Source organism: Carassius carassius, chromosome 41 (assembly GCF_963082965.1).
Source record: "Carassius carassius chromosome 41, fCarCar2.1, whole genome shotgun sequence".
In the NCBI taxonomy this organism is placed as follows: Eukaryota; Metazoa; Chordata; class Actinopteri; order Cypriniformes; family Cyprinidae; genus Carassius; species Carassius carassius.
In genome coordinates, this window is record NC_081795.1 from 21359142 (window position 1) to 21385627 (window position 26486).

At 41.2% G+C, this 26486-nt stretch overlaps 1 protein-coding gene across 3 annotated transcripts; it reads left to right on the forward strand.

Moving 5' to 3' along the window:
* Window positions 1–2196: 2196 nt before the first annotated feature.
* On the forward strand, window positions 2197–3646 carry LOC132123322 (uncharacterized). Of its 3 annotated transcripts, none has more exons than XM_059533873.1 (2): window positions 2197–3210; window positions 3244–3646. In XM_059533873.1, the coding sequence occupies exons 1-2, from the start codon at window positions 2449–2451 to the stop codon at window positions 3583–3585; spliced, it is 1104 nt and encodes a 367-aa protein (XP_059389856.1). In that variant the 5' UTR covers window positions 2197–2448; the 3' UTR covers window positions 3586–3646. The 3 variants fall into 3 exon arrangements, with proteins under 3 accessions (XP_059389856.1, XP_059389855.1, XP_059389857.1); XM_059533872.1 differs by having other exon boundaries at window positions 2197–3177; window positions 3211–3646; XM_059533874.1 differs by having other exon boundaries at window positions 2197–3177; window positions 3253–3646.
* Window positions 3647–26486: the final 22840 nt, after the last annotated feature.

Consider the following 26486-nt stretch of genomic DNA (forward strand, 5'->3'; position numbering starts at 1 on the left):
TCTTATTCAGTCCATTTCATTGCAGACCAATCTATTTGGTGTTTTGTTTTCACTGTGCTCTTTCCTATCTTCACCTTTTTGCATGCTGTTGTGATTTTGTTTCTTACAGTTCACCGAGAGACCCCAAGGAGAGCTAAGTAGTAGAGCGACAACCGAGCAGCCGGTGTCACCAGGTGACCCACGAGGCTACCCCCTGTCAAGTCTCTATTTTGTGCCGACCCCTAATTGGACCCGCCTAACTGTCTAACTGTCTGCATCAGTTAGCCAAAATTCGTATAGACGGCATAGCCCGTACGATAGCTCGTTAGCCAGAAAACACACTTGCATTGGCCTCTTTGTGTGTGTGCTGTGTTTCTCTCGTCCGCAGTGAGCCAGGATGTCGCGGTCATCCAGTCCCGCAGTCCCTTGGGATCAGCTAGCGACATGGCTGGAGATGATGACGACCTCCTTCCTGCCCAAGGACACCAGTGACCTGCAGCACTTGAGCCAGAGACAACTGGACACTGAGATGGACCAGCTGATGGCAAACGATCCGACACAGAGTTACACGCACAAAGAACTCGCCAGGATCACAGGGACCTTAGCTCCCCTCCTCATCGCCCAGGCACGGATCAGCAAAAAGAGCAACCACGAGCTGGAGCAGGAACCCACGGCTCTAAGACTTCAAGCGGAGGAAGCCCTGAAGCATCAGGCCCACACCCAGAGTCGTCTAGATAAGTTACTTCTCGAGACCCAAGACCAGCAAGTGAAAGAGAACGCCACAGATCCAAAGCTACAGTAAGAAGTGGAAAGACTTCAAAATGCCCTGGAGAATCTTCATCTGGACACAGACAAAAGAGAACATTTGGAGAGAGAAGCCCGAGAGGGACTCGAGGCAAAGCTCTGACAAGGTGAAGCCCTCCTTGAGAGGGCTGAAATCGAACTGAAAGAAAGAGATGCTAAAGCTAAGGCCTATGAAAATCACCTGAAAATGGCCCAAGCTAAAATCCATGACCTTAAGCAGCGTAAAGACTTTCTAAAAGATGAACTTAACATGGTTCACAGAGAACTGAAACATTCGGTAACACTTTATTTTGATAGTCCACTTTAGACATTCTACTAGCAGTAAGTAACTTGCAACTACATGCCAACTAGCAGTTAGTAGAGTATTAGTAGACTGTCTTCTTAATATCTTCTAACACTTTCTTTGTCAACTTCTTGTCAACTTATACTAAGCCTAAACCTACCCCTAACACTAACCCTAAACCTACCCTAACAGTCTACTCTGAGAGATAGTAGAAATGTAGTTGCAAATTTCTGAGATTTAGTTGATATGTAGTTGGCATGTAGTTACAAAGTTACTTATAGTCAGTAGAATGTCTGAAGTGGACTATCAAAATAAAGTGTAACCAAACATTCTTATAGACTGCAAAGTGACCAGAAAGAGGAAACACTCTCCACAGAGTTTCCCCTGGCCAGTGAACCCCAGCCTTCCAGCCAAGAACTTTGAGCTGAAAAAGGGGGTGAAAGCCTGCTTTTCAAAATGTCACCAGCCAGCCTGCACGAACCCCTGTCAGCAGTGGGGGAGGGAAAACCCTTCCAGAAAGTCCGGGTCACCGGCCATGGACACATAACTCCCAAAGAACTGGACAAGCTGGCTAGAAACATCCCTACGTTCAACCCAGATCCTGCAGGAGGCCACGACATTCACGCTTACTTACAAGATATAGACTTTCACTTACAAACTGTCACCAACGTAACCACTTGGGACAAGCTGTACCTGCTCAGAATTACATCCAGTCGTGAGGTACGCAGTTTCTTAGACCGTCAACCAGAGACTGTCAAAACAGACTACCAGCAACTGCGAAACCTCCATCCTACTGTCAGCCACCATTTGGGAGTGTTAGCGTGCCCGCGTAGCATGTCAAAGCAACAGTTACGTGATTTCGCACATAAGGCTTACACCAAACAAAAGACTGTGTCAGAAAAGACTGTAAAACACCCAACTATTTGCCCTGTCTCTAAGTCCTCTTCAAAGTTGACCCTAGAGGGCGCCCAACAGCACCACAGTTATAGACCCAGTAACCGAGAGTCAAGACCGTTCCAAGCCAGCAGAGGGCAGCGCGGTCGCGGTGGTGGTGCCAGTCCAAGGCACCAGAACGACCGCTCTGGAGTATCCTGGGACCCGCCTCGCCCCTCCCACAACCAAAAGGGGGGGCCACCTGGGAAGCTGGCCGGCAACCCAGAAATAGCCGACCTCCAGCCTCCAGAACACCAAGCCCAGGGAGCCGGGAGGGGGAACACTCTCGACGTGATGCTTGGAAACTCAAGGCTGAACCCACATCTAACAAGAAAAGTGCAGCCACGTCCGAAGCTGCAGAACTTCTGAGTATACTGAGAGAGTTCCTTCAAAAGAAACCTCACAAGGAAGACAAGAAGGATAAACCAGACACCGCATGACTAAACCTTATGCCTGGAACCAACACCACTCCCCACGTCTCCGCAACTGATCCAAGCACACAGAACACTGTTTTTCAACCACTAACTATTGAACTAGCTGTTGCATCATCAAACAATAGCAACACCCACTCAGTCCAGCTTACGCCTGCAACTCCTGACCAAGAAAGCATCATCCCACACACTGACGTACCAGAAAGTGCTGTTTTGGTCATCTGTACCCACAAGGCAACACACAAAACATACCCTACCTGCTTATCGATCAACACACAAGCCCCAACACCAAAACTCCTGGGGAACCTGATCGAGAAGGGAGTGGCTCGGAAACTCTACCTAACCATCACTTTAGAAAAGGAAATGAGACTCGAAGCCCTTGTGGACACAGGCTCAGACCTCACGTTGATTTCGGCTCAACTATTTGATAAGCTCAAATTTGAAGCTCAGAGACAGAATCGAACTCTTAATTTTCACACTTGCGAGCTGAATGTGCAGTCATACAGCCAAAATGACATCCAGCTCAGAAATGTAGCTCCCATCCACCTGACGATCGGTCCTATGAGTCTAGTACATCCTATTTATGTCTCACCAATGAACAATTATTCATTTCTCATCGGGAAAGACCTGCTAGATCGCTTTGAGCCTTTACTAGACTTCAAACAGCTCAAAGTCTGGGCTCAAGTGCGAGAACCTCTTCCCCTCCAGCCACACAGGTCGCCGGTGCCAGACTGTCAGGTCACAGAGGTCACGGGAACTCCCACAGTGCCAGACTGTCAGGTCACGGGAATTCCCACAGAGCCAGACTGTCAGGTCACAAAGGTCACGGGAACCCCAGCAGCCAGCCATGGGTACCCAGCCTCAACAACGAACCAAGGCTCAAGTTCAATCCTCTGCACCTTCAAGGCCACCAAAGACTCTGATACCTACTGCCCCAAGGTCAAGACCGAACTGCAGCTGCATGATATAACCACAGCGGACAGTATTCTGGCCATATGGGCAGACAACTCAGCCATTAGTCTCTCACTATACAATGCAATCATTGAGAAGACACCTGACCTCCCTTATACCAGCAAGCGCACACGTTTCCCTTTGAACTCACACCCATCCTCTATGGTGTCTGCCAGAGGAATCTGCGCTTTGCACGTGAAATGAAATTACCGATGCCTGACTCATTATTTCCTGGTCCTTCCGGACCTGCCCCACGATGTTTACATTGGAGCAGACCTCTTGATTCACCTCAAGGCTCATGTGAACATTTTTAATGAAGTTGTATGGGCCCCATTGACTTTGCAGCCACACGTTTCCATCAATCATGGCAACCTCATGTCAGGGCAGACCATTCCAGAAGTCTGCATCTTAGTCAACGAACAGGAAATGGTGGTACCAGCTTACACCAAAGGGGTCGCTATTCGGCTCAACATGTGATGGGGTCAAACCTTAAACCACACGCTGGGTTTCTTCGAACCCTCACCTGAATGTGTGGAACTCGGACTCACACTGGAAGCCACACCCCTCACTGAAGTGTCATCTTGTGTAGTATACATCCTGTTCAACAACTGCATGGCAACTAACATCAACATTCCCAAGGCCTACCGGCTGTCATGGCTAGTGAGCCATGACTTTCATGACTTTGAACTTGTACTACCTGTCATTGGGCCCATTCCACCTGCACTGATACCCGAAGGGAGTACAGACAACACATTGTTCACCGCACCGTTCAAACTCATCGCCATCACATCTGTCATGTCGGTGTCCAAAGACCAGGTGTGCAGAATGGAGCTGACCGAGGACCAACACCTCACAATATACACAGTCTCCCACCAGAACGTCGGTGAGGCTAATTGGCAACCGACAGTTCACCTTCAACAGGTGTCCGTTCGGCTACGCCAACTCACCAGCTGAATTCAACATCTTTCTGAACAAAGACTGCCCTTTCGTCTGGTTGAAGGCTCAAGAACACGCCATGAAAGAACTAAAAAGACATTTATGCACAGCTCCATGTCTTGCTTACCCCGATCCACAAAAGGAATTCTACCTGGAAGCTGAGTTTTCCGACCAATGTCTCAGTGCTGGCCTTTACCAATGGCATGACCAAGACAAGAAAGTTGTTGCCTATGCCAGCAAGACACTGCTTTCACCAGAGTGTAAGTTCTCAGACTGTGAAAAAGCTCTGCTCTGCACTGTATGGGCCATTCAGCGATTCTCCAACTACATTGGTGCACATAAAGTTATCATAGAGACTTGCCACCAGCCAGTAATGTTCCTCAACAGCCAGCGAATCCGAGATGGCGTGGTCACCAATTCATGCATAGCCACATGGTTAATGGCTCTCCAAGGACGCAATGTTGAGGCACGGTATGCACAGAATCACAAGTCTGCACTGGGCAATGGCCTGGCCGCATGCCAAAACTGCTCTGATAACACATCTGCGGAAGAAATGGGTGTACAAGAACCCCAACACCAACAACCAACCTGTCACAGGTACTTTGAAGAGAATGCATGTCAAGGCATGCTCACAGCCTACGTCGATGGATGCTCCTACAACCACGACGGCATCCTTAAGGCAGGTGCAGGAGTGCTGTGGGTCAACGACCAGCCATGTCCCCCTCAACATTTCAAATTAGGTCCCCAGTCATCACAATATGCAGAAATAGCAGCCATTCTCATAACTCTGCAGATCGCATCAGCCCATGACATCAGAGAAATCCTCATTTGTACAGACTTTTGTGTGCCACCTTCCGACTTGTGAAACAGCCCCCCCGCGGAGGAGATGTTAATTGTCTGCTACTCAAAAGAGAAGCATTCTGGATCTATACCCTGGACACTTTAGCTCCAAAAGGGTTGAATGAAGACTTTGACCTGAGGCCATTTCTGTAAATAACTTCTGTAATTTTGTTAATATTGTAAATATTGTTTTGCTGACTTGATATATGTAACACACTTTTGTGGTACCCCTTATGTATCTACATTCTTGCTCATCTATTACGACTGCCTACAGTGGTAGAGACATTTTTAAAAAAAAAACTTTCTAGGCTATGCTTCAAGCACTGCAGGCCTTTTCTTAGCCACTTAATATATTTTTTGTATTACAAATGTCGGTTTATATATATATATATATATATATATATATATATATATATATATATATATATATCTGTTTTCCTGTTGTAATTGCAATTTACTTGATTGGTCATGTGATTAATCATGGATGTATGTGATCATGTGATCATGCATGGCTGTATATATGGAGGTGTGTCTTCCCACTTGTTTTCACGTCTGATGAAGGGCTTGTGCCCAAAACGTTACACGTGGTGAGCAACCATTAAAATTTCTAAGGAGCATTTTCTGGTGTGCGGACTCATTGTTTACCTTTGCAACTACTTGTCTGCCCAGCACCCAGTTTTAAAGTTTTTGGATGTGCGTGCGGTACCTTTGAATTCTAGCACCTTCCAGCCTGGAAACAGAATGGTTTCAAAACGGCAAACAACAAGCCAGTCAAACACCAACACCTGTTCCAGGAATGTGATAACATCAAAAAAGGAACAATATGATGGTGTACTGGAAGAAGATAAAAGGACACTTGAAGCTACCAGGGCTGGACAAAGACTTAAATGATCAAACCGACGCCCTCGCCAAAACAGGCGCACTACATGGGGAGGTGTGGTCACCCCCAGAACCCACACCCAGCCCTGATGTTGCAGTGTTAACCCGCAGCAAACGACCTTCACCTGTGGCAGTGCCCGCCTCACAGTCACTATCGCTAACTCCGCAGATTTCCAACAACGACATTGAGGATATGCAAGCCTCTGACACTGCCATAAAGACAATTCTTAACCACCTCTCTGACCCCTCCAACCACCCTATCACTGAGGTTGAGCTCAATGATGACTCGTGCCTCCGACACCTATATAACACCAGACACATGCTGCATGTCCAAGACGACATTCTGTGGTTTGCACCTGATGACAGCACATCGCCACGGCTCGTGGTGCCATGATGCCAAAAGGGGGTAATGCTAATGTACGCCCACGACACACCATGTGCTGGACACCACGGTGCCAGAGCCACAAATGACACACTGAGACAGGTGGCATTCTGGCCCGGCAGGCAGCAAGATGTGGCAGAGTACGTCAGAGAATGTCTTGTGTGCTGCCAGTTCACACCAGCGAACCCAAACCACAGAGCCCCACTGCAACGCAGAGGGATCACGTTCCCATGGTCAGACCTCAAAAATTGACTGGGTAGGACCCCTGCCCAGGTCAACAAGAGGCAACAAGTACTTTTTCACGGTGGTGTGCCAGTTTACCAAGTGGGTAGAGTGTCTGCCAGCACCCAATGACACTGCCCAAACCACGGCATACCTCCTGATGAACCATATCTTCTCCCGGTTCGGATTGCCACTGAGAGTCAACTCAGACAGAGGTACCCACTTCACGGCCGAGATCATGCAACAGATCTGGAAATGTCTAGGGGTACAAACTAAACTACACATCAGCCACCATCCAATCACGTCCGGCCAGGTAGAGAGATTGAACAGAGCGGTGGTCGCCATGCTGAAAAAGTATGTGTCTGCTAACCAGATAGACTGGGATATGAAACTACCCCTTGTGCTGATGGCCATCAGAGCCACCCCGCAAGAATCAACACGGGTGTCCCCTTTTGAACTCATGACTGGGCGTCAGATGACCCTGCCACTACACTTGCTGTATCAACCAGGAGACTCCAACCTTGTCACAGCTTACACCACATTCCAGTACCTTGACGAGCTCCTTAGACACTTGAAAACAACTTTTGCTTTTGCCCAGCAACACCTGCAAAAAAGCGCTAAAGGCCAGATAGCATACTACGACCGGAAAGCGTCACACCAGGAACTGAATGTGGGCGACAGGGTCTTGTATTACATGAAACAGCTGTTAACTGTCTTCCAGAATTACTTTGCCCAAACGCAGCTGGTCACAGCATTAATGACTGACATGTTACGGGAAGTGAGTTCCTCCATCGACAGTCTAGCCATGGGAAGAATTCCACCATACCTGATACCCTTAAGCCTGGTGCAAAATGTGCTGGCTTCCGCCATCACCACACCCACTGATCCTATGCAAATCCACCTTGCCTACTCTCTGGGTAGCTCTATTCCCCTTTATGTGGATCCTGAGCAGAAGGAGATGAGTTTCCTCCTGAACTTACCCATCATAGAGTCGAGCCGAATCTACAGACTCAAAGACATTGTTAATGTGGGGTTCTGGAAGGATAACACTCATATCAAGATACGTACCCCTGAGGCGGTGGCGTACCATGACAGCAACACCCAGCTGTACTTAGCCCCAAACCTGCACATGTGCACCCTGACTAAAGACATCCACTACCTCTGCCCCAGCAAACCGTTTCTCAGAGACAATACTGATGGAATCTGCGGGTCGCAACCCATGATCAGCGGCACGCGTTGCCCTGCTGACTCCCAGCCTCGCAGCCAAGTCACCGAGACGCAAGCTGAGATTGTAGGTGATACATGGCTCATTAACACCCCAGTACGTACCGCTACACTGACCTACGACCAGCATGACACAGCCACCCGTGTCAACCTGCTTGACCAGAGCATGTGGATTCAAGTCCCACTAGGGGCCATCCTCCACCTTGACGATCTGGCCTTATACCATCTTCCGAGTGAAGAGTATCAATCAGAACTAGAAATCCCATCCTTCTTCAAGAACTACAACTTCACCCTAGGTCCAGAGTTAGAACTGTGGATTGAAAAAGGGGGGCCTCAGCTCATTGACATTGCTCCCGTCGACGCAGCCCTCCAAGCCTTGTCTCGATTGCCCATCCTGAACACCTCACCTGTTGTCCAAGCCTGGACTGCAGCTGACACAGCACTGTGTCCATGGTCGTCGGCCACACCCTGACCCTTGGCGTGGCCTTAGTCCTATACAGGAAACTCAACGAGAGGCGAATCTCTGCAGCCAAACTCAAGACAACCAGGATTGGAAGTCTCCGATGGAAACCCCGGAAGGAAGGTACCACACCAGAGACGGATAAGGACCTCATTGAGCTGAGTCCTCAGCCCTAACAAACACCTGCTCTCCGACTGTCATGATTCACCTGCCATCCGGCCATTGTGATGGGTGTTGTCCGATAATGACCACAGGGCATTATCCGACAACACCGGAATGTAACACCAATGAGCGGATGGTATTCAACCATCTGTTCCATATTAATGAATCCTGACTCTCTAACACGTTCTGCACTCAAAGACCAGAACGTGAGATAAAAAAAAACAAGGAACTTCGTTTTACGACATCTTCCAACATAACTCACCACCCGGGCGCCGCCATGGCGGCAACATCCTGGCGTGGATGAGAATTATAACGCCTCTGAGACTCTCCAGAAGATACAAGATCGAACTTCAAAGGAAAGACAAACACCCGCCCTTTTCACTCATGGCGCGACCACACATTCCACAGAACAGACACATACACATTCAGTAACAGGCACGAGCATTTTTGGCTAGCCCATGGACCTGTTTCCATAAAACTAGCTCTAAATGTATTTTAATGTCTCCCTTTATGTGCTCAAATGTATGTATGTGGCATAGTGGAATATATAAATGTTACTGTGTGTTTAATCAAACTATATATACATGTAGTTAGGAACAACTCTGTATCTCTGTATACGTGATTTGCAGAATCATAGTTTTTGGTGTCTGTATAATCGTAAAAACACGACTGTAACGAATCTTGACAGCAAATTACAAAAAGATGCATTGTTTCAGAGGAACAATCTTGCTTAAGAAAAACGTTTAATTTTGTCATCGCCATAAATTAGTCCAGTGGGTGGAAATCAGCAAACAAAGAAGATTTTTCCCGCCTCAGTTTCTTACACTTCATTGATTCATACGGAAAGATAGGTGTAAACCTACTTTTACATAAAAACAAAGGGAAGCCGGTGTTCATGGCATTCCGCCAGAGAAAGAGGGGGTTCCCAGCTTCGCAACCGGACTTCAAGAAGTTTCTCCGTTTGTTCTTCTTTACTTTTCGTTTCATTTTAGTTTTTCTTTATTGTCTTCTGATATTTGACTTCGTTCAATTGTCTTCACGAGCCAAACGAACTTAAGTCTAATCATCTTTTGGCAAAGTTTACATTCGCGTTAATCATCGAGCTCACGCATCATCTGCTCTGGAAAGAACAACGCTGAAGCCGCACCGACGGACAATTTGAACTCAGCTACACACAAGAGCCAGATCAAAGCAAGTACTTTCTTATATCGCAACTTAAAATTGCTGTTTAAGGTTGTCTAGGCTATTCCATGTTTGTGAAATTATTCAATGACTTGGGGTCTCTATTACCCTGAATCGTGTGATCTAAGCTACAAGCTTTGTTTTCTATGGATTAATTTCAGTAATCTAAGTAGTACAGACACAGAAAATATTGTTTTTTCCTGATCAGAAGATTAATATTTCTTGGAGTTTGTAAGAAAGGTATTTTTATTGAATTTTGATAAGGAAGTCTAGCTTCCAGTTCGCGGGACGAACAGATTGTCTAGATTAATTTAAATTAATTCTAGTAAAGGTTACCTTCAAATGATTAAATATTACCTCTTTGGATAACTTAATATTTGTAAGCAATAAGCACATTATATTCATAGACTCATGAATATTCCCTTCATTTGAGTTAATTATTCCCCAGAAAGTGATTGTTGCTACAGTATGGTAAGGGTTACGCGCTCAACTCCGTTCCCTTTTCGAGATGGTTAGACCTTGGTTCCTGGGGCTCCATTCAGTCAGCGTGTATTTGTTATACAGTACACTTCAAGCATCGCTTCCCTCAACCTGAGGGGTTATCTGGCCAATTCTCGTGGTAGTTTAGCAGCACTCCCCTTTTCCAGGAAGGGTAGCTTATGAGTGCGCTACTCTGAATCCGGAGTTCTCCTCTCATATTAGACTGAGTTCTCCGTTTTTTCCCCATAGCGCTCCAGTATTATTTCCACAGATTGAGTTGATGAATCTCAAACATATTGTTTGAGATGCACCAATCCATCTATGAGCTGCTCAATCAGAGTGCCACAAGAGCCCCTCCTTAGAACAGTATTTGAAAATCCATGTTATGGTTAGTGTGCATGTTAAGTAGGGCTGCACGATTTTGGAAAAAAGTACATTGCAATATTTAATTTTTCTGCGATATATATTGCGATATGAAATCTAATCTAATTTTTTCTTACAAACAAAAATGGGCTGAGCACACTTACATGCTCATTTTAAATTATTTAAACATCGACACCATCGTGTCAATTGATTAATATACGCTCTTGTTGTTTGAAGACGGTGAGCGTGCGAATGGGGCTCGCTCGCTCGCTCTCTCTCTCTCCGTCCCTCTCTCTCTCTCTCTCTCTCTCTCTCTCTTTCTGCCTCTCGCTCTCTCTCTCTCTCTCCCTCCCTCTGTCTCTCGCTCTCTCTCTCTCTCTTGTGCTCTCTCTCTCTCTCTCTCGCTCCCTCTCTCTCTCGCTCCCTCTGTCTCTCTCTCTCCCTCTCTCTCTCTCTCTCTCTCTCCCTCTGTCTCTCTCTCTCCCTCTGTCTCTCGTTCTCTCTCTCGTGCTCTCTCTCGCATGCTCTCTCTTGTGCTCTCTCTCTCTCTCTCTCGCTCCCTCTGTCTCTCTCTCTCCCTCTCTCTCTTTCTCTCTCTCTCTCCCTCTGTCTCTCTCTCTCCCTCTGTCTCTCTCTCTCTCTCGCGTGTTCTCTATCGCGCGCGCTCTCTCTCTCTAGCACGCTTTCTCTCGCGCTCTCTCTCTCTAAACTAACAGGAACACATGCAAATGATAAACTTTCACTCTATGATGGTTAAGCTGTGCAATTAATCCGCGAATCACATTCGTCAAGGGCCGGGGAGCAGCTGGCCCGTGCAGTTAATGAATATCGGATCAACTACGACAGCCTACATCGCACATCCTGCGATGTGACTATCGTGGATTCATACATCGTGATATCGATGCTTAAACGACACATCGTGCAGCCCTAATGTGAAGTCTTTGTTCATTTTCTGAAATCCACACTGTGGTAAGTTCGCACGCTAGTGCTCTGCATTCTTTCTAAAATCCTATATGGTGAGGGCTTCACGCGGTTGCTTCATGCCCTTTCTTGAGTTGGTAAAAGCCCCGTTCATCTTGGATAATGTCAGGGATAGCCATCTAAATGTCCCAGGGGCAACTCCCATGGAATGGTAGAGTTGGTACTTAGTGTTTGCCATGATTCTGGCCTGCACTCCCCTTAGCATGGCGGCGTGGGTATACTGTTCCCCATAGCGACCCCTAGAGGATGCAGTTAGAACGTCTCAGGGTACGAATGTAACCATGGTTCCCTGAGTAGGGAATGAGACACTGCGTCCTCTAGCTCCCTGCCATGCTTCGGACGCAAGCTTCAGACCAATAAGTGAATGACGTATTCTCTGGGCGCTTATTTATAGTCATGCCGGTTGTGACGTCGGAGGCTGTCACCGACCAAGTCGTTGTTTTTTTTCAATGTATGCTTCAGACACAGGTCACGACGAGGTGTTCCCCATAGCATCCCCTAGAGGACACAGTGTCTCATTCCCTACTCAGGGAATCATGGTTACATTCGTAACCTGAGACGTTTTTATAGATCTTATACTTTTTCACACTTAGAGTTAAGTTCTAAGAATGCTGCATTTACTTTATTTTTTGTCAATTTTATAGTGTAATAGCCCCAATCCTGCTAAACAAGTGCTCTTGTGTCCTGCAGAAGAAAGTAATTGTGTGTAATTGTAACATTATAGGAAAAAATTCATCTTCATCTTCTTTGCGAGAATTTTTCATGTATTATAGAAAAAATGTGTGTGCAAAAAGCAAGCTGACTCGTATTATAACTATTAACAAAAGATGATTGTGATTTCATTCATGTGAAATGAGACTTCTCCTAGACTTAAGAAAAAAATCTAAAACCACAAATGGACGAAATCAGTTAGCTGAAAAAAAAAAAAAACATTAGGTAATTTGTTTTTGCCGGTTGTGTGATTAAAAATAAATAAAAAATACATTGGAAACCATTAATTTATATGACCTCCTGAATGTAAAGTATTAATGTTCAAGTAGAACTTAGTACGGAGCCCATAAAGGGTCATAGTGGTGGAAAAATATCAGAGTGAGTGAAAAAATTTTGGGTAAGAGAGAAACAATTTTTTTTTTTTTTTTGCGTTCTCTTCCCCCGAGAAACTTTTGCATTCTCATGCAAAAATATTTGCATTCCCTCGCAAAATTTTGCATTCTTGCAAAATATTTTTGTTCCCTCGCAAAACATTTGCATTCTTTCCCAAAACATTTGGTTCATACAGCTCCATAACTTCATATTGGAGCAGTTCATAGAGCTTTGTTTTGCACTTGGAGAAATAGTCAGTGTATGCTTATTAAGGCACGGTTTTTGGGACATACTAAATGTCGCTTAATGTAAAACACTGTGTGATGAGAGCCCTGGGAATGGAGTGAGGCCGGTGGAGCACCTGCGCCATTCACGGTATCGAGTCCAGCATAGGAACTTCGGAAGGATAAAAGCAGGACTGACGACAGTGTTGGACGAGAGAGGACAGGCTCTGACTTTATTTTGTGTTTTGGTTCTGTTTGTGTACAACAGTCGTCCACGAGGAGGGGCTGTTGTGCTCTTTTAGGTATATTTGGTATCACTTTAGAATAGGTAACACCAATTAGTCGCTTATTAGCATGCATATTACTAGATTATTAGCCATGTATTAGTGCTTATTAAGAACATATTAATGCCTTATTCTGCTTGACCTTATTCTACATCCCTAATCCTACCCAATACCTAAACCTAACAACTACCATACTAACTATTAATAAGCAGCAAATTAAGAATTTATTGAGAAAAATGTCGTAGTTCATAGTAAACAAGAGTTAACTATTCTAAAGTGTTACCGTATATTTTATTATTAAAGTTTTGTTTAAATGTTCGCCGGTTCCCGCCTCCTTCTTCCCGTGACTACGAACGTTTGTTACACACTGGATGAAAAAATTCAGTACACAGATAACACACAATATTATTAAAGCAGACAGACCAGCAGAATAGCCCAGAATACTGTATGAAAAGTAATTTTCTTGAATTCAGTTTGAAGATTCAATAATATAAAAGATTATTAGAAATGTTATAAAGCAAACACTGTTACATTCTCATTTAACTCTGGAACCTATACGAGAATGCAATTTTCCCTGAATATCCAAAATATTCCAAGTTCAAAACAAAGCTCTATGAACCACTCGATTGTGAACTAATGGAGCTGTTTGAACCACTACAAGCTGTAAAGTAAACATGAAGTGTATGTCCGAGCTCAGCTGGTTTTGCGAGGGAATGCAAAAGTTTTGCGAGGGAACGCAAATAATTTTGTTAGGGAGTGCAAATAATTTTGTGAGGGAATGCAAATATCTTTGTAAGAGAATGCAAAAGTTTTGCGAGAGAAAACGCAAAAAATCAAAAAAATCCTCTACCCCAAATTTTTTTCACTCACTCTGATTTATTTCCACCACTATGACCCTTTAGGGGTTCTGTATTAAAGTGATAGTTTACCCCAAAATTTTTATTTTATGTTTATCTGCTATGCCCAAGGGCATCCAAGATGTATTTGACTTTGTTTCTTCAGAAGAACACAAAACAATATTTTTAACTCAAGTCGTTGCAGTCTATCAGTCTTAAAATGTACGTGGATGTGAATCACGGCTAAAACATATGCAATGTCTGAACTGTTCAAACTCTCCTGAGCACGTCACCCTTGAGCACGTTCTCAAGCAGGCAGGTGAGGCACAGACTTATAGTGCATTACTGTCAACAATCTCTCAAATGGGCCATTGACACTCAAGAATAAGAAGAAGCCACCTCACACACCTGCTGCTGAGAACGCACATAGTAGGATGAGCTCAGGAGAGTTGGGACCTTGCGTGAATCATTGGTAAAAAAAAACTGTATAAATACTGTTCAGTTTCTTGCACAGACCAATCGTTTGGTGTCTTTACAAATCAATGTATTGTCACGAGCCAAGTTTTGCTTTGTTTTATTGTATATTTTAACCATGATTCCCATCCACTTACATCATACAGTAAGACTGATAATAGACTGCAATGGCTTAAGTTAAAAATACTGGTTCGTGTTCTGCTCAACCATCTGGGGTCGAAAAACGCGGATACACAGATAAGAGCAATACATCATTCGAATCTGTAAAGGATCTACTTTTATTTGTATACACACATAATAACAACAAAACTTTGTGTATTTACAAAATAAAGAAAACAAACAGGGTGCGCTGTCTGCCACCTTGGTCTGCATGATCTTCATTTAGAAATACGTCATTAAAATAAACTGTAACTCAGCAAATACTCAACAAAGAGACATAAGAGATATATCTATAGAAAGATTCACATGTCTACCTTTAAACTAATATTCTGTAAAAAAATAATCCGTATGAAAACACAATGTCCAGTCTTGCACGTCTCCCTTAATTATATCTAATAAGAGCATTCACACACAGAGCACTAGGGCTGTCAAAAAAATGTGAATTTCGAATATTCGTCAAATTTAAAATCAAAATCCACATTCGAATGCACAAACGTTGCATTCGAATTTTAGGTGTGTGCTAAGGAAGCTGCTTTAAGGCCAGACCCGGGTATACTTTACATTCCGTGCTCTGTTCCGTCTTGCCTTTGCACATCTTTCAAAAGACTGACGAGCTCAACAAGCAGTACCACTTCTGTCTCATTATTCTCCTCGTGCGTGTGCTGTTGTACACTCACCGTCCGCGCGGTCTCAAAAATTGCCTGCATGCAGGCGGGGTGCGCGGCTGTCCGCGAGCCCTCTTGATGACGAAAATGTCTAAATGCGGACGGTGCATGGATGCGGTCGGCTCAAGTATATTTTGGCCTTTATCAGTGGCCCACGAGATGCAATGACAATGTAAGTTTCATTGCATTATAATTTTCTTGTTAGCCTATTCAGTCAAAGCCACTAGATTCAGTGCTGCTGTGATGTTCTTTCAAAATATTGCGGAAAAATAGAACAGCAATGTGGAGAAGGTCTAGTTTACATCAAAACTGAAACCAAGCCGCTCACAACGGACGCATATTTCGCACATTTTCTAGAAGAACTCGCACAAGAGAGCCACGTGTTTAGAAAGTCATGTAAAATTAATTTAAGTTTAACTTTTTAAAAACATATCTCGATACTTTATGGTGGGTTTTTCCCCATCCTACTGCATCTCATGTTTTTAAATGTAAAATATACTCTGTGTGATTGGCTTTCCGTTCTTTGTATTAAACTATGCATGCATGCATGACACTGTTTTATTTATAGTTGTTTAAGCAACTTAATTATAATTGGTTTATATACATGCATTGTATGAGTAAGTCTTTTTTATTAGCCCTCTTGTATCTGCTTTGTCTATTCTTCTTCTTCTTCTCCCAAATGAATCGCATTTCTGAGGGCTTAAACATGCTCAAAAAGTCATTTACGTTAAAAATTTACGTCTGATATAGGATTAGGAAGAGGGTGTGGCAAAATGGCTCGACAGCGCCACCTATACTAAAAATATCAACAGCCTTCCAGCTATGTTTCACATACATGCACGAACATTGGTACACACATGTAACACACCAATACCTACAAAAAAGACTCTTGGAGCAAAATTCTAAACCCAACAGGAAGTTGGTTATTTTTTATATTATGAGCAAATTTTGTGTAATTTTTGTCATTTCCATGCGTTGTATTTTAACGAACTCCTCCTAGAGATTTATTCAGATCAACACCAAATTTGGTATGCCTAATCTAAAGGCCTTTGCGATGTTAAATTGCGAAGATCTTGAGTTTTCGTGGAAGGGCGTGTCCGTGGAGGCCTAGCGAATTTTGATGATTCGCCATGAAAAAGTTGCTGTAACTCAGACATACAATGTCCAATCTGCCCCAAACTTCACATGTTAGATAAGACTTCTGCCCTTAACAGATCTACATGCCCATATTCAATTATAGTCATAGCGCCACCTGCAGGCAACAGGAAGTGATATGTTTTACGCTGCGACAAAATATTCCTAGAAATGTTTTGACATTAAAGTATTTTTTGTGGTCAGTCTAATCTAAAGGCCTGTGCAATGTTAAATTGTGGAGATCTTGAGTTTTTGTTAAAGGGTGTGTCCATGGCGCCATGACAAAATTAGATATCTCACCACAGCAAGAGAAGTTGTTGTAAATTTTTTAAAGGCATAAAATGTTCGATCTACCCCAAACTTCACGTTTGATAAGAGTCCTGGCCTGAACACATCTGAAGGCCAATATACCATTATAATGATAGTGCCACCTGCTGGCAACAGGAAGATTGGCACATATATGGAATATACTTTGATATATTCCACTTATATTAATGACTTTAAATGCATATTTCTATCTGTTCACCTTTTTACTAAAGCCACTCTCTGCCGGTGAGCCCGGGTGCGAGGGGGCAATCCATTCATTGCTGTTTTCAGCTTTAATTCCAAACTATAATTGCTGACTAAATGTATAATAAAGTGAAACTTTATGAAAATTATGACGTTTCATTCACATCATCTAAATGTTCCAAGATGCCAGGATGTTTTTTATTATTATTATTATTATTATTCTATAAAAGACAGCAATAAAATATAAAAGTAATATGTGTTATAATGTTGCTAGCCTAAGAATGATTAGACAAAACTTTACTGTGATTCTCTGTTCACGAATATAGCCATATGTGTTTCTAAATAGTTTTTGGATTGTATAGGCCTACATACAAAGCATACTTGTGTTTCTGAATGTAACTTAACTTCTGTTCATTAATGTCTGCTGTGGTGTAAATATTTTGAATGTTTTATACTTGTCATTTTGTTTGCGATCATCTGATGTGTAAATTAATCAAGTAAGCTGTAAATATCACTGATAATAAATGTGCTATATGGTATTTGTGTTCTTTTTTTCCTATAAATTACTTCTAGTATCAGGGACCATCACAATAATGTTAATGATGTAGTTTATTTGTGTAAACAACATGCTTTAACTTCTTTACAAAACTGTGCAAAAGAAAGTGAGCCAATGCAAATAAGCAGCCCACTCAGGAACCTGGAACACAGCTAAGACCAAGCGAGGCACACACTCCCATGAGTCTCTTCAAAAAAAAAAGTTTTTTATGTCCTTCAGAGCACATAAACAATATACACTTTGTAGTATGGCAGGTATGTGATGTTCATTTATATATTTCAACATGACACAATACCAGTCAAAAGTTTTTGAGCAGTTTTTGTAAAGAATTATCTTCTGCTCACCAAGCCTGCATTTATTTAATCAAAAATACATTATTGCATGTACAAGTTGCATTTGCTAAAGCAGTAATATTGTGAAATATTTTTTTTTTTATTTAAAGGGGACCTATTATGCAAAATTCATTTTCACATTTTGCTTGGACATAAATGTGTGTTGGCAGTGTGTACACAAAATCACCCTATAATGATAAAAATCCAATCACTCCTTTTTTTTATCCCCATAAGTAAAAAGCAGTGTATCCCAACTACCTGTTTTCAGCATTGCTGCTAATGTGACGTCACATTAGCCACAGGCCTCGCCCACGAAAGTTTACAGACACTGCCGTTCATACAAAGTACCACCCTGAGCAAGTTCACAGCGAGTTAAACACGGTCCGCCATTGCTGTGGACTGTGTTTATGTGAAGGGTGTTCTGTAGCTGGATGTATGAATCCACATAGATATGTCCTTACTCCCGAAATCTGAGCAGCTGAAGATGAGGTGGATTAATTTTATTTTTGAAGAAGATGCTCTCTCAACTCTACCAAAATTCACTTATATCTGCGCAAATCATTTACTGCTTTGTGAATGAGGGATAGTATAAAGCAGTTTTTTGCACAAAAGTTTCTCCTGAAGGATGGAGCAGTGACAACTGTTCGTGATCCAGCTACACCTCCAGAAGTAGTACGTATCATGCGTTAGTTTTCCAAATCACCTTTCTTCTAGTCTAGCACCTGTATTGCCGGTAGTGATGGGTCATGCGCAAAAGATGCGGCTCTGAGAGACGATGCTTTGTAGTGAATCAGAAGAGCCGGCTGCATCAAGTGAGAGCAGGCTCCCAGTTTTTTTTCCTTTGGCTGCTTACCTCAAGGCAGAACTTTGTTTTGATTGGTCAGCAATCGCATCGCGGCCAATCAGATGTGAGTATATGGGATCATACCATTATGTAAAAACAGAGAGGGGGATAAAGTGAAGCGGCACTCCACTGAAGTTAACGATTCGTGACAATGTTAATGGAGGGGAGACTGTGTATTGTGGCAACATCGGTTCCTTCAGAGAGAATCTTCTCAAAAACAGGGCAGATAATCACAGAAAGAAGAAATAGGATCAGTCCATCAAAGCAGAGGCATCTGATTTTTTTGAATGCCAATCTTCACTGAGGACATTAATACTGTTTGCTTGAGTTTGGTTCTAGTTCTGTGGATTTTTTTTTTTTTTCTTTTTTTAATTTGTGCAATAAAATGTTTGATTAAAATATTAAACAAAAGAATGGTTTTGTAACAAAATAAATGCACAAAATAAGGCAATTATAAGGATTCTCATAAAAACACTGCACATGAAAGGGTTTTCAACACACAAACCATTAATTTTTGCAAAGTTATGGTAAAATAAAGGCCTACAAAAAAATCCTAAATTAAGAGCCGTTCAGGAGTCGAAAGAGCCGGCTCTTCTTTGGGAGCTGAGCCAAAAGAGCCAGCTCTCTGAAAAGAGCTGAACTTCCCATCACTAATTGCCGGAGCTTGAGCTCTTGAAGCTCCGCCCTCTTCCTCGGAGCACCAGCTTATTTGCATTTAAAGGGAAAGACACAAAAAAATATGTGTTTGGGCTTATACCCTAAAAGTGGCAATTTTAACAAGCCATACAAAAGATCTCTAAAGTATCTGAGTTAAAACTCTGTTACAAAAGTTACAAACTCTGGGGATGTCAGAGACTTATTTTAAATCTTGTGAAAAGGGTCATAATAGGTCCCCTTTAAAATAACTGCTTTTAAAAAATAATTTTGCTTTTAAATATATTTAAAATTTTAATTTATTCCTATGATCAAAGCTAAATTTTCAGCATCATTACAAAAGTCTTATTCCAAGTGTAACAAGGGAAGTCGTGGCCTAATGGTTAGAGAGTCGGACTCCCAATCGAAAGGTTGTGAGTTTGAGTCCCGGGCCAGCAGGAATTGTGGGTGGGGGGAGTGCATGTACAGTTCTCTCTCCACCTTCAATACCACGACTTAGGTGCCCTTGAGCAAGGCATCGAACCCCCAACTGCTCCCCGGGCGCCGCAGCATAAATGGCTGCCTACTGCTCCGGGTGTGTGCTCACAGTGTGTGTGTTCACTGCTCTGTGTGTGTGCATTTCGGATGGGTTAAATGCAGAGCACGAATTCTGAGTATGGGTCACCATACTTGGCTGAATGTCACTTCACTTTCACTTTCACTTTCACTTTCAATATACTGTACACTATACCATTCAAGCTTGAAGTCAATATATATATAAATGTAACTTTTATTTAGCACACAAGTGATGATAAATACAATAATCATGTTACAAACGATACTGTTCTTCTGAACTTTCTATTCATAAAAAAAGCTCTTTTCAACATTATTATTAATAATAATAATACAAGTTTTTTCAGTAACAAATCAGAATATTAGAATGATTTCAGCTAAGAATTTGGCTTTGAAAGTCAGCTTTGATTGTTCCTAATAAACTGATTAACTGCACTCGCAAGTTAATCTCAAGTTATTTTGTAATATATTGTAATATGTTTTGTAAACATATTCTAAATAAACTACAAACAAAAATATATACATTTATTTTGTCCTTACGTTCTTTCTTGTAACTCTCAGTCACACACCTGACTGAAAGACTCATTATGCTGCTTATTATTTGGGCCTTTGTCTTCTCAGGTGTAAATCACACTATTATTCATGATCATTCATGCCTATTTGCATATGTCCTTTCAAAACAAAAAGTGTTTTAGATAATATATTGTTTTCTTTGAGCGAGTAAACAATGATTTTCACATCATTTTTAAGCTAAGATTCTAGGCTACAAGGTCCAGATTTGTAGGTGTCAGCTCAGGCAAGATTTAGACCATATCATGGTACCAAGACTGCTCTCATTAGAGTAACAAATGGCTTGCTCTTATCATCTGAACGTGGTGGTATCTCTCTATTAGTGCTACTGGATTTTAGCGCTGTGTTTGACACTACTGACCACTACATTCTTTTGAATAGACTAGAAACTTTGTTGGCATTAGTGGAAGTGCATTAGCATGGTTCAAATCATACTTATCTGACCGCCATCAATTCGTAGCAGTGAATGAAAAGGTATCATATCGATCACAAGTGCAGTATGGAGTACCTCAAGGCTCGGTACTAGGGCCATTACTTTTCACACTTTACATGTTACCCATGGGAGATATCATCAGGAAACACGGTGTTAGCTTTCACTGTTATGCTGATGACATTCTGCTCTATATAGCTTTGCGAAACATACCAATTTGAAAAACTTACGGAATGCAAAGTCATTATAAAAAACTGGATGACGAGTAATTTCTTACTGCTAAATTATGAAAAAAAAACACATGGCTGCTTTGTCAATTCTTCATCATCAGTAAAAAAAAACCTAGGTGTGCTATTTGATAGCAATATTTCCTTTTAAAGCCACGTTTCTAGCATTTGTAGAACATAATTTTTCCATCTCAATTACATCTAAATTATGTTCTATGCTCTCACTGTCAAATGCAGAAATGGTCATTAATGCATTCATGACCTCTAGGTTAGATTATTGTAATGCTTTATTTGGTGGTTGTTCTTCATGCTTAATAAATGCAGCAGCTAGAGTTCTTACTAGAACCAGAAAGTATGTGTCACGGTTCATGAATTCGCTGTCTCTCTCTTGGCTTGTTTAGTGTGCAGGTGTGTGTCTGTGGACGTGGTCCTTGATCACGTCTGATTACAGCACCACCTGCTTCCCATTGTGTCTATTTAAGTGCAGTAACTTGTGTCTCATGTTGTCAGATCATTGTGGTTCTTCCCTGTGTTCCTTTCTGTCCCCTGGTTGTGTTGGATCGTGGATTCCCCCTGTTGTTCTTTATCGTGTCTTCTTGTTCCCTGCACTGGAATCACGAGCACCTTCACTGGGATTAAATACTGGATCACCGAGGATTATCACTGTTGTCCACCGAGGTCCATGCGTCACCCACCATCAGAGCTTGTGATCGTCGCCGATCTCCATCTGCGTTCATTATTCATTGTAGTCTGTATGTCTGACCTATTATATATCTTGTCATTAAATCGCCTTGCACTTGCATCCTGCCTCTGTGTCGTGATAGTATGACCATATTAGCCCAGTTCTGTCAACACTGCACTAGCTCCTATTAAACTTCGTATTGATTTAAAAATCTTGAGAACTGCCCAAGAAACCACCCACCCATATGGTGTAATGCAATGTTTTATGTGGCTTAAGGTTCAAAAAACACATTTTTTTCACATAATGTACATTATTGTTGCTCCTCTATGGCCCACCTTTCTGAAACACATAGATCTTTACAAAGCTCTGATAAGCGAGGTGTCTGATTGGCTGGCTATATAGTGCATTGTGATTGGCTGAATACCTCAAGCATGTGACGGAAATGTTATGCCCTTTTCCATACTGTGATGCCCTCTCCTGGCATGTCAAGACAAAAACAATAAAACCCATTACAAATAAGGCATTTGTTGCATCCAGTGGGGACATAATTACGGATTATAATGATTTATAATGTTGTTTTAAGCACTAAGTTGCATATCTCGCCACATAAACATAAAACCATGTCTCCATTTGTGATAGGAGAAACGACAAACAACAAACGCTACTATACAATGCTACTAAACTCTCAAAACTTGAACTGCATTTGAATCTTCAGTGGCAAATTCTTTAAATATATATATAAAGAATATAATTATAGGCTGTCATTCAGAAGCACCAGATTGTCCTTCCAAAGTTGGAACTGCTCCACTTTACAGAAACAGCTTTTGTGCACAGACATCAATGTAGGCTACTCTGCAGGTTCAGGAAACAGTCCTCCGTAATACTACACACATCTGAATATTTGGGCTGAATTGTTCTGGAACAGTGTTGTAAATTCAACTTAACCACTAATTTTTAGTTGTGTCCTCTTTTGGAAGACCCAACAAAGTAGTTTCACGGCGGCGGCAACAACAAAAAAACTACAACAAGAATAAAAGTTACTCTTTGCGTTAACATGGGGGCATGTTTAAAAAAGTCATTTAGGAGGCCGTAGACAAATGTTAACTTTTATAAAGAATATCTTTTTAGGTTTGAGACTTTAGTCTTTGCAACTTTAGGGATCTTATCTATGCACGAACAGCTTGTAGCACTCCAAAGAGAAAGGAAAATTTGAAATTGCATCATATGACCCCTTTAACACTGAGCATACAGCACATCCTTGTGTTGCATTATAAATTGAGTTTAGACATTTTGTAATGCAGCAAATATTAACTCCAGCTTGCATACAAATAAATGTTTATGCTCAGATTCTTGCAAATACTTACACTGTTTTATATTAATTATATCAGTCACTACAACCCAAACATCAAATTTATTATTGCACAAGTGAAATTTTGTGTCGTTTCATCAGAAATCAGCGCAGTCTGGAATTTCACGTAAGGCCATTTCCCTATTTAGGTTTTGTATCAGGCTCAACTTTTTCATGCAAATTGGCTGTGCTGACCAACATAAAGTTTTAAGTTGCTTAGTTTGAACTGTTCAATAAATTACACTACTCATTATTCATTTATGTCTTCGGTCTAGGAACATTCAATATATCTGTAAAATACTGGGCCATGTTATGGAAGGATATTAGAGATTTTTTATTTATCAGCCAATATTGGATACATTTTTTTTAAGATTATCCTTTCCATCATCAAAGACACTGTTAAATGTGATCTTTAACAAATCTCAAAATGAATATCCATTTCACACTGTAATGTTGTGATGCCTAAATATAATTGTAGCATTAAAAACCATTAAATTTTAGAGTTTTATTTAGACAAAATAGTAAAGAACATAAATGAAATAAAATATTGGCCATTTATTATTTAACAGCCATAACATTTAAATAGTTTACTGACTATTTAATATAATTTAACTTTTTATTTGTACTAATTTTATTTATTTATGTTGCTTTTTACATCACTTAATAATGACAATAAAAACATGATGGGACATGCATCACACATATATATTTTTTATTATTATTATTATTATTATTACTGCTCCGCCAAGACCCACACACAAAATCATGCTTACTTTCAATGCCTCTGGTTTCTCACCTGTTTTCAATTATATAACACCTTGTTTAAAGTGCTGCTACATGTCCAAAAGAGTCACAAAGTTCACTGGCTCACTTGAAAAATTAATCAACTAAACTTAAAAGAAAAAGCTGGTTGGTAAATTCGGACATTCATAAAAGAGAGTATGTTTCAAAATCCATTGGAACAGCATATAACAGTACATTTACATTTACATTTAATCATTTAGCAGACGCTTTTATCCAAAGCGACTTACAAATGAGAACAATAGAAGCAGTCAGGTCAACAAGAGAACAACAACAGTATACAAGTGCCATGACAAGTCTCAGTTAGTCTAGTATAGAACGCATAGGTAGGTTTTTTTTTTTTTTTTTTTTTTTTTATAAAATTGAAAGACAAGAAAAGGAAAAGTGCTAGTGTTAGTTGGTTAAGTGCGAAAAAGATGAGTCTTTAGATGTTTCTTGAAAATGAGTAAAGACTCAGCTGTGCGAATTGAGATTGGGAGGTCATTCCACCAGCTGGGCACAGTCCAGGAAAAGGTCCGTGAGAGTGATTTTGAACTTCTTTGGGATGGAACCACAAGGCGTCGTTCACTTGCAGAGTGCAAACTTCTGGAGGGCACATAAGATTTAACCAATGAGTTTAGGTAAGTTGGTGCCGTGCCAGTGGTCGTCTTGTAGGCTAGCATCAGTACCTTGAATTTGATGCGAGCAGCTACTGGTAGCCAGTGTAACCTGATGAAGAGAGGAGTAACGTGAGCTTTTTTTGGCTCATTGAAGACAGTAACAATTATTTGTTTAGAAAGTCATGATGAAAGTAATAACTAGCAATATAGTAGCTACTCTAAGTGATCCATTAAAGAGAACAGGCTCATTAGTTCATTAGAAGAAGAAGAATTCATTTGAGAATCTGACTACACTGGTCTCACTATTTCTGATTCACTAAAATAAACGTCTGATTCACTAAAGTCCTAAGAGTCATTTGTTTGAGAATTGGACTACAATGGTTGCACTGTGTTTTTGATTAATTAAAAAGAACTGCAACATTCATGCCACTTCATTGTTGGAAGAATATTTCGTTCAAGAATCCAACTACACTTGTTGCATTGTATGTTTCTCGGGACCCCTATCAGAGACCACGTCAACTGGAAGACCATGAATCCGGAACACATGATCAACGACCACCTGAGGAGTCTCCTTGGCTGAGGGGAGCTTGGGAAGGTGAATAAAATGGGCAACCTTGGAGAAACGGTCCACCACTGTGAGAATGACGGTGTTACCCTTAGATTCAGGGTAGCCGGTGACAAAATCAAGGGCCAAGAGTGACCAGGGGCAGGAAGGCATGGGCAAAGGGTGGAGCAGACCAACTGGACTCAAAAGAATCAGCTCCTAAGATTCATTCATTCAAAAATCAGACTTCAGTGGTTCCGCTATATGTTTCTGAATCACTAAAAAAAGAAGTGGCTCATAAGAGTCATTTGGGAATCAGATCACACTGGTTGCACTGTAAAGTGTGCATTAGATTGGCTCAAAAGAACAGGTTCAGAACCACTCACTTTACAACAGCTGTGCTGTTTCACTCAAAATAAATTAGAATTTATTATTATAAATTATCATCTATTATAATAGACTGTACAGTGTTGATTCATTTAAATAAACTGGTTCATAGAAATCAATCCTTTGGGAATCTGTTAATAAAAAATAATAATAATAATGATTAAAAAAAAAAAAAAGCTCATGAGAGCCATTCATTGCTCTCTTTGTTCTCATAAATGGTAAGTAACCTATTACAATAATTTTTATTTTATTTTTTACAACTTTTTGTTATATTAAATATTTTAACAATATGTCACAAAATGTTAGAAGAGATGCTGAATGCTCTGAACATCAGCTGTGCAAAGCAACAAAACAAAAATAAATAATTTGCTCTGTCTAACTAGTAAATGCACAGGCTGCTATATGCACACAGATGTGGACAGGTAATCATGTTTACAGAATAAGCTCTATTTTGTGTTCTATTTCAGTCTCAGATATCCTGCTATATGATGAATTTGAGTGGAAATCTGCACTATGTGATTTTATTAATGAGCTTAACCATAGGGTAACCATGATATTAAAGTCCAAATTGGAGACATACAGTATAAACAATAAAGACTATTCCTGTGAAATGAAAGAAAGATAATAAGGAAGTAATGTGCGCTATTAGTGTGTACATTTGTAATGGAGGTGATATGAAAGGGGAAAGGTGGCCACAAATTGTGTTTTGCAAAAGAGAGCTCAAAGATCAAACTATCAAAGATTATAATTTCACAAACATCAAAATACTGTTAAAGTAATGTCATAACATTTTGCATCATTTTCATCTGCTTTCGCTTAATGGTGGTAAAATAATAATAACTAGATAAAAAAGTTCATCAAGACAAACTTTAAGTTGGCTTGAGAAAGCCTGGCCAGAAAGTTTTAAGTTTGACAGTTTCAGTATGAAATAGTAAAACATTTGAATAAGTTTTAAAAGCATGTTTTAATGCAATACAGTCTGTCAAAGATAGATAGATAGATAGTTGCTTTGTGGTTGCAAGGGTACCAGGGGGTTGCTAAGGTGTTGCTATGCAGTTGCTAGGGTACCTGGAGTGGTTGCTAGCGTGCTGCTATGTGG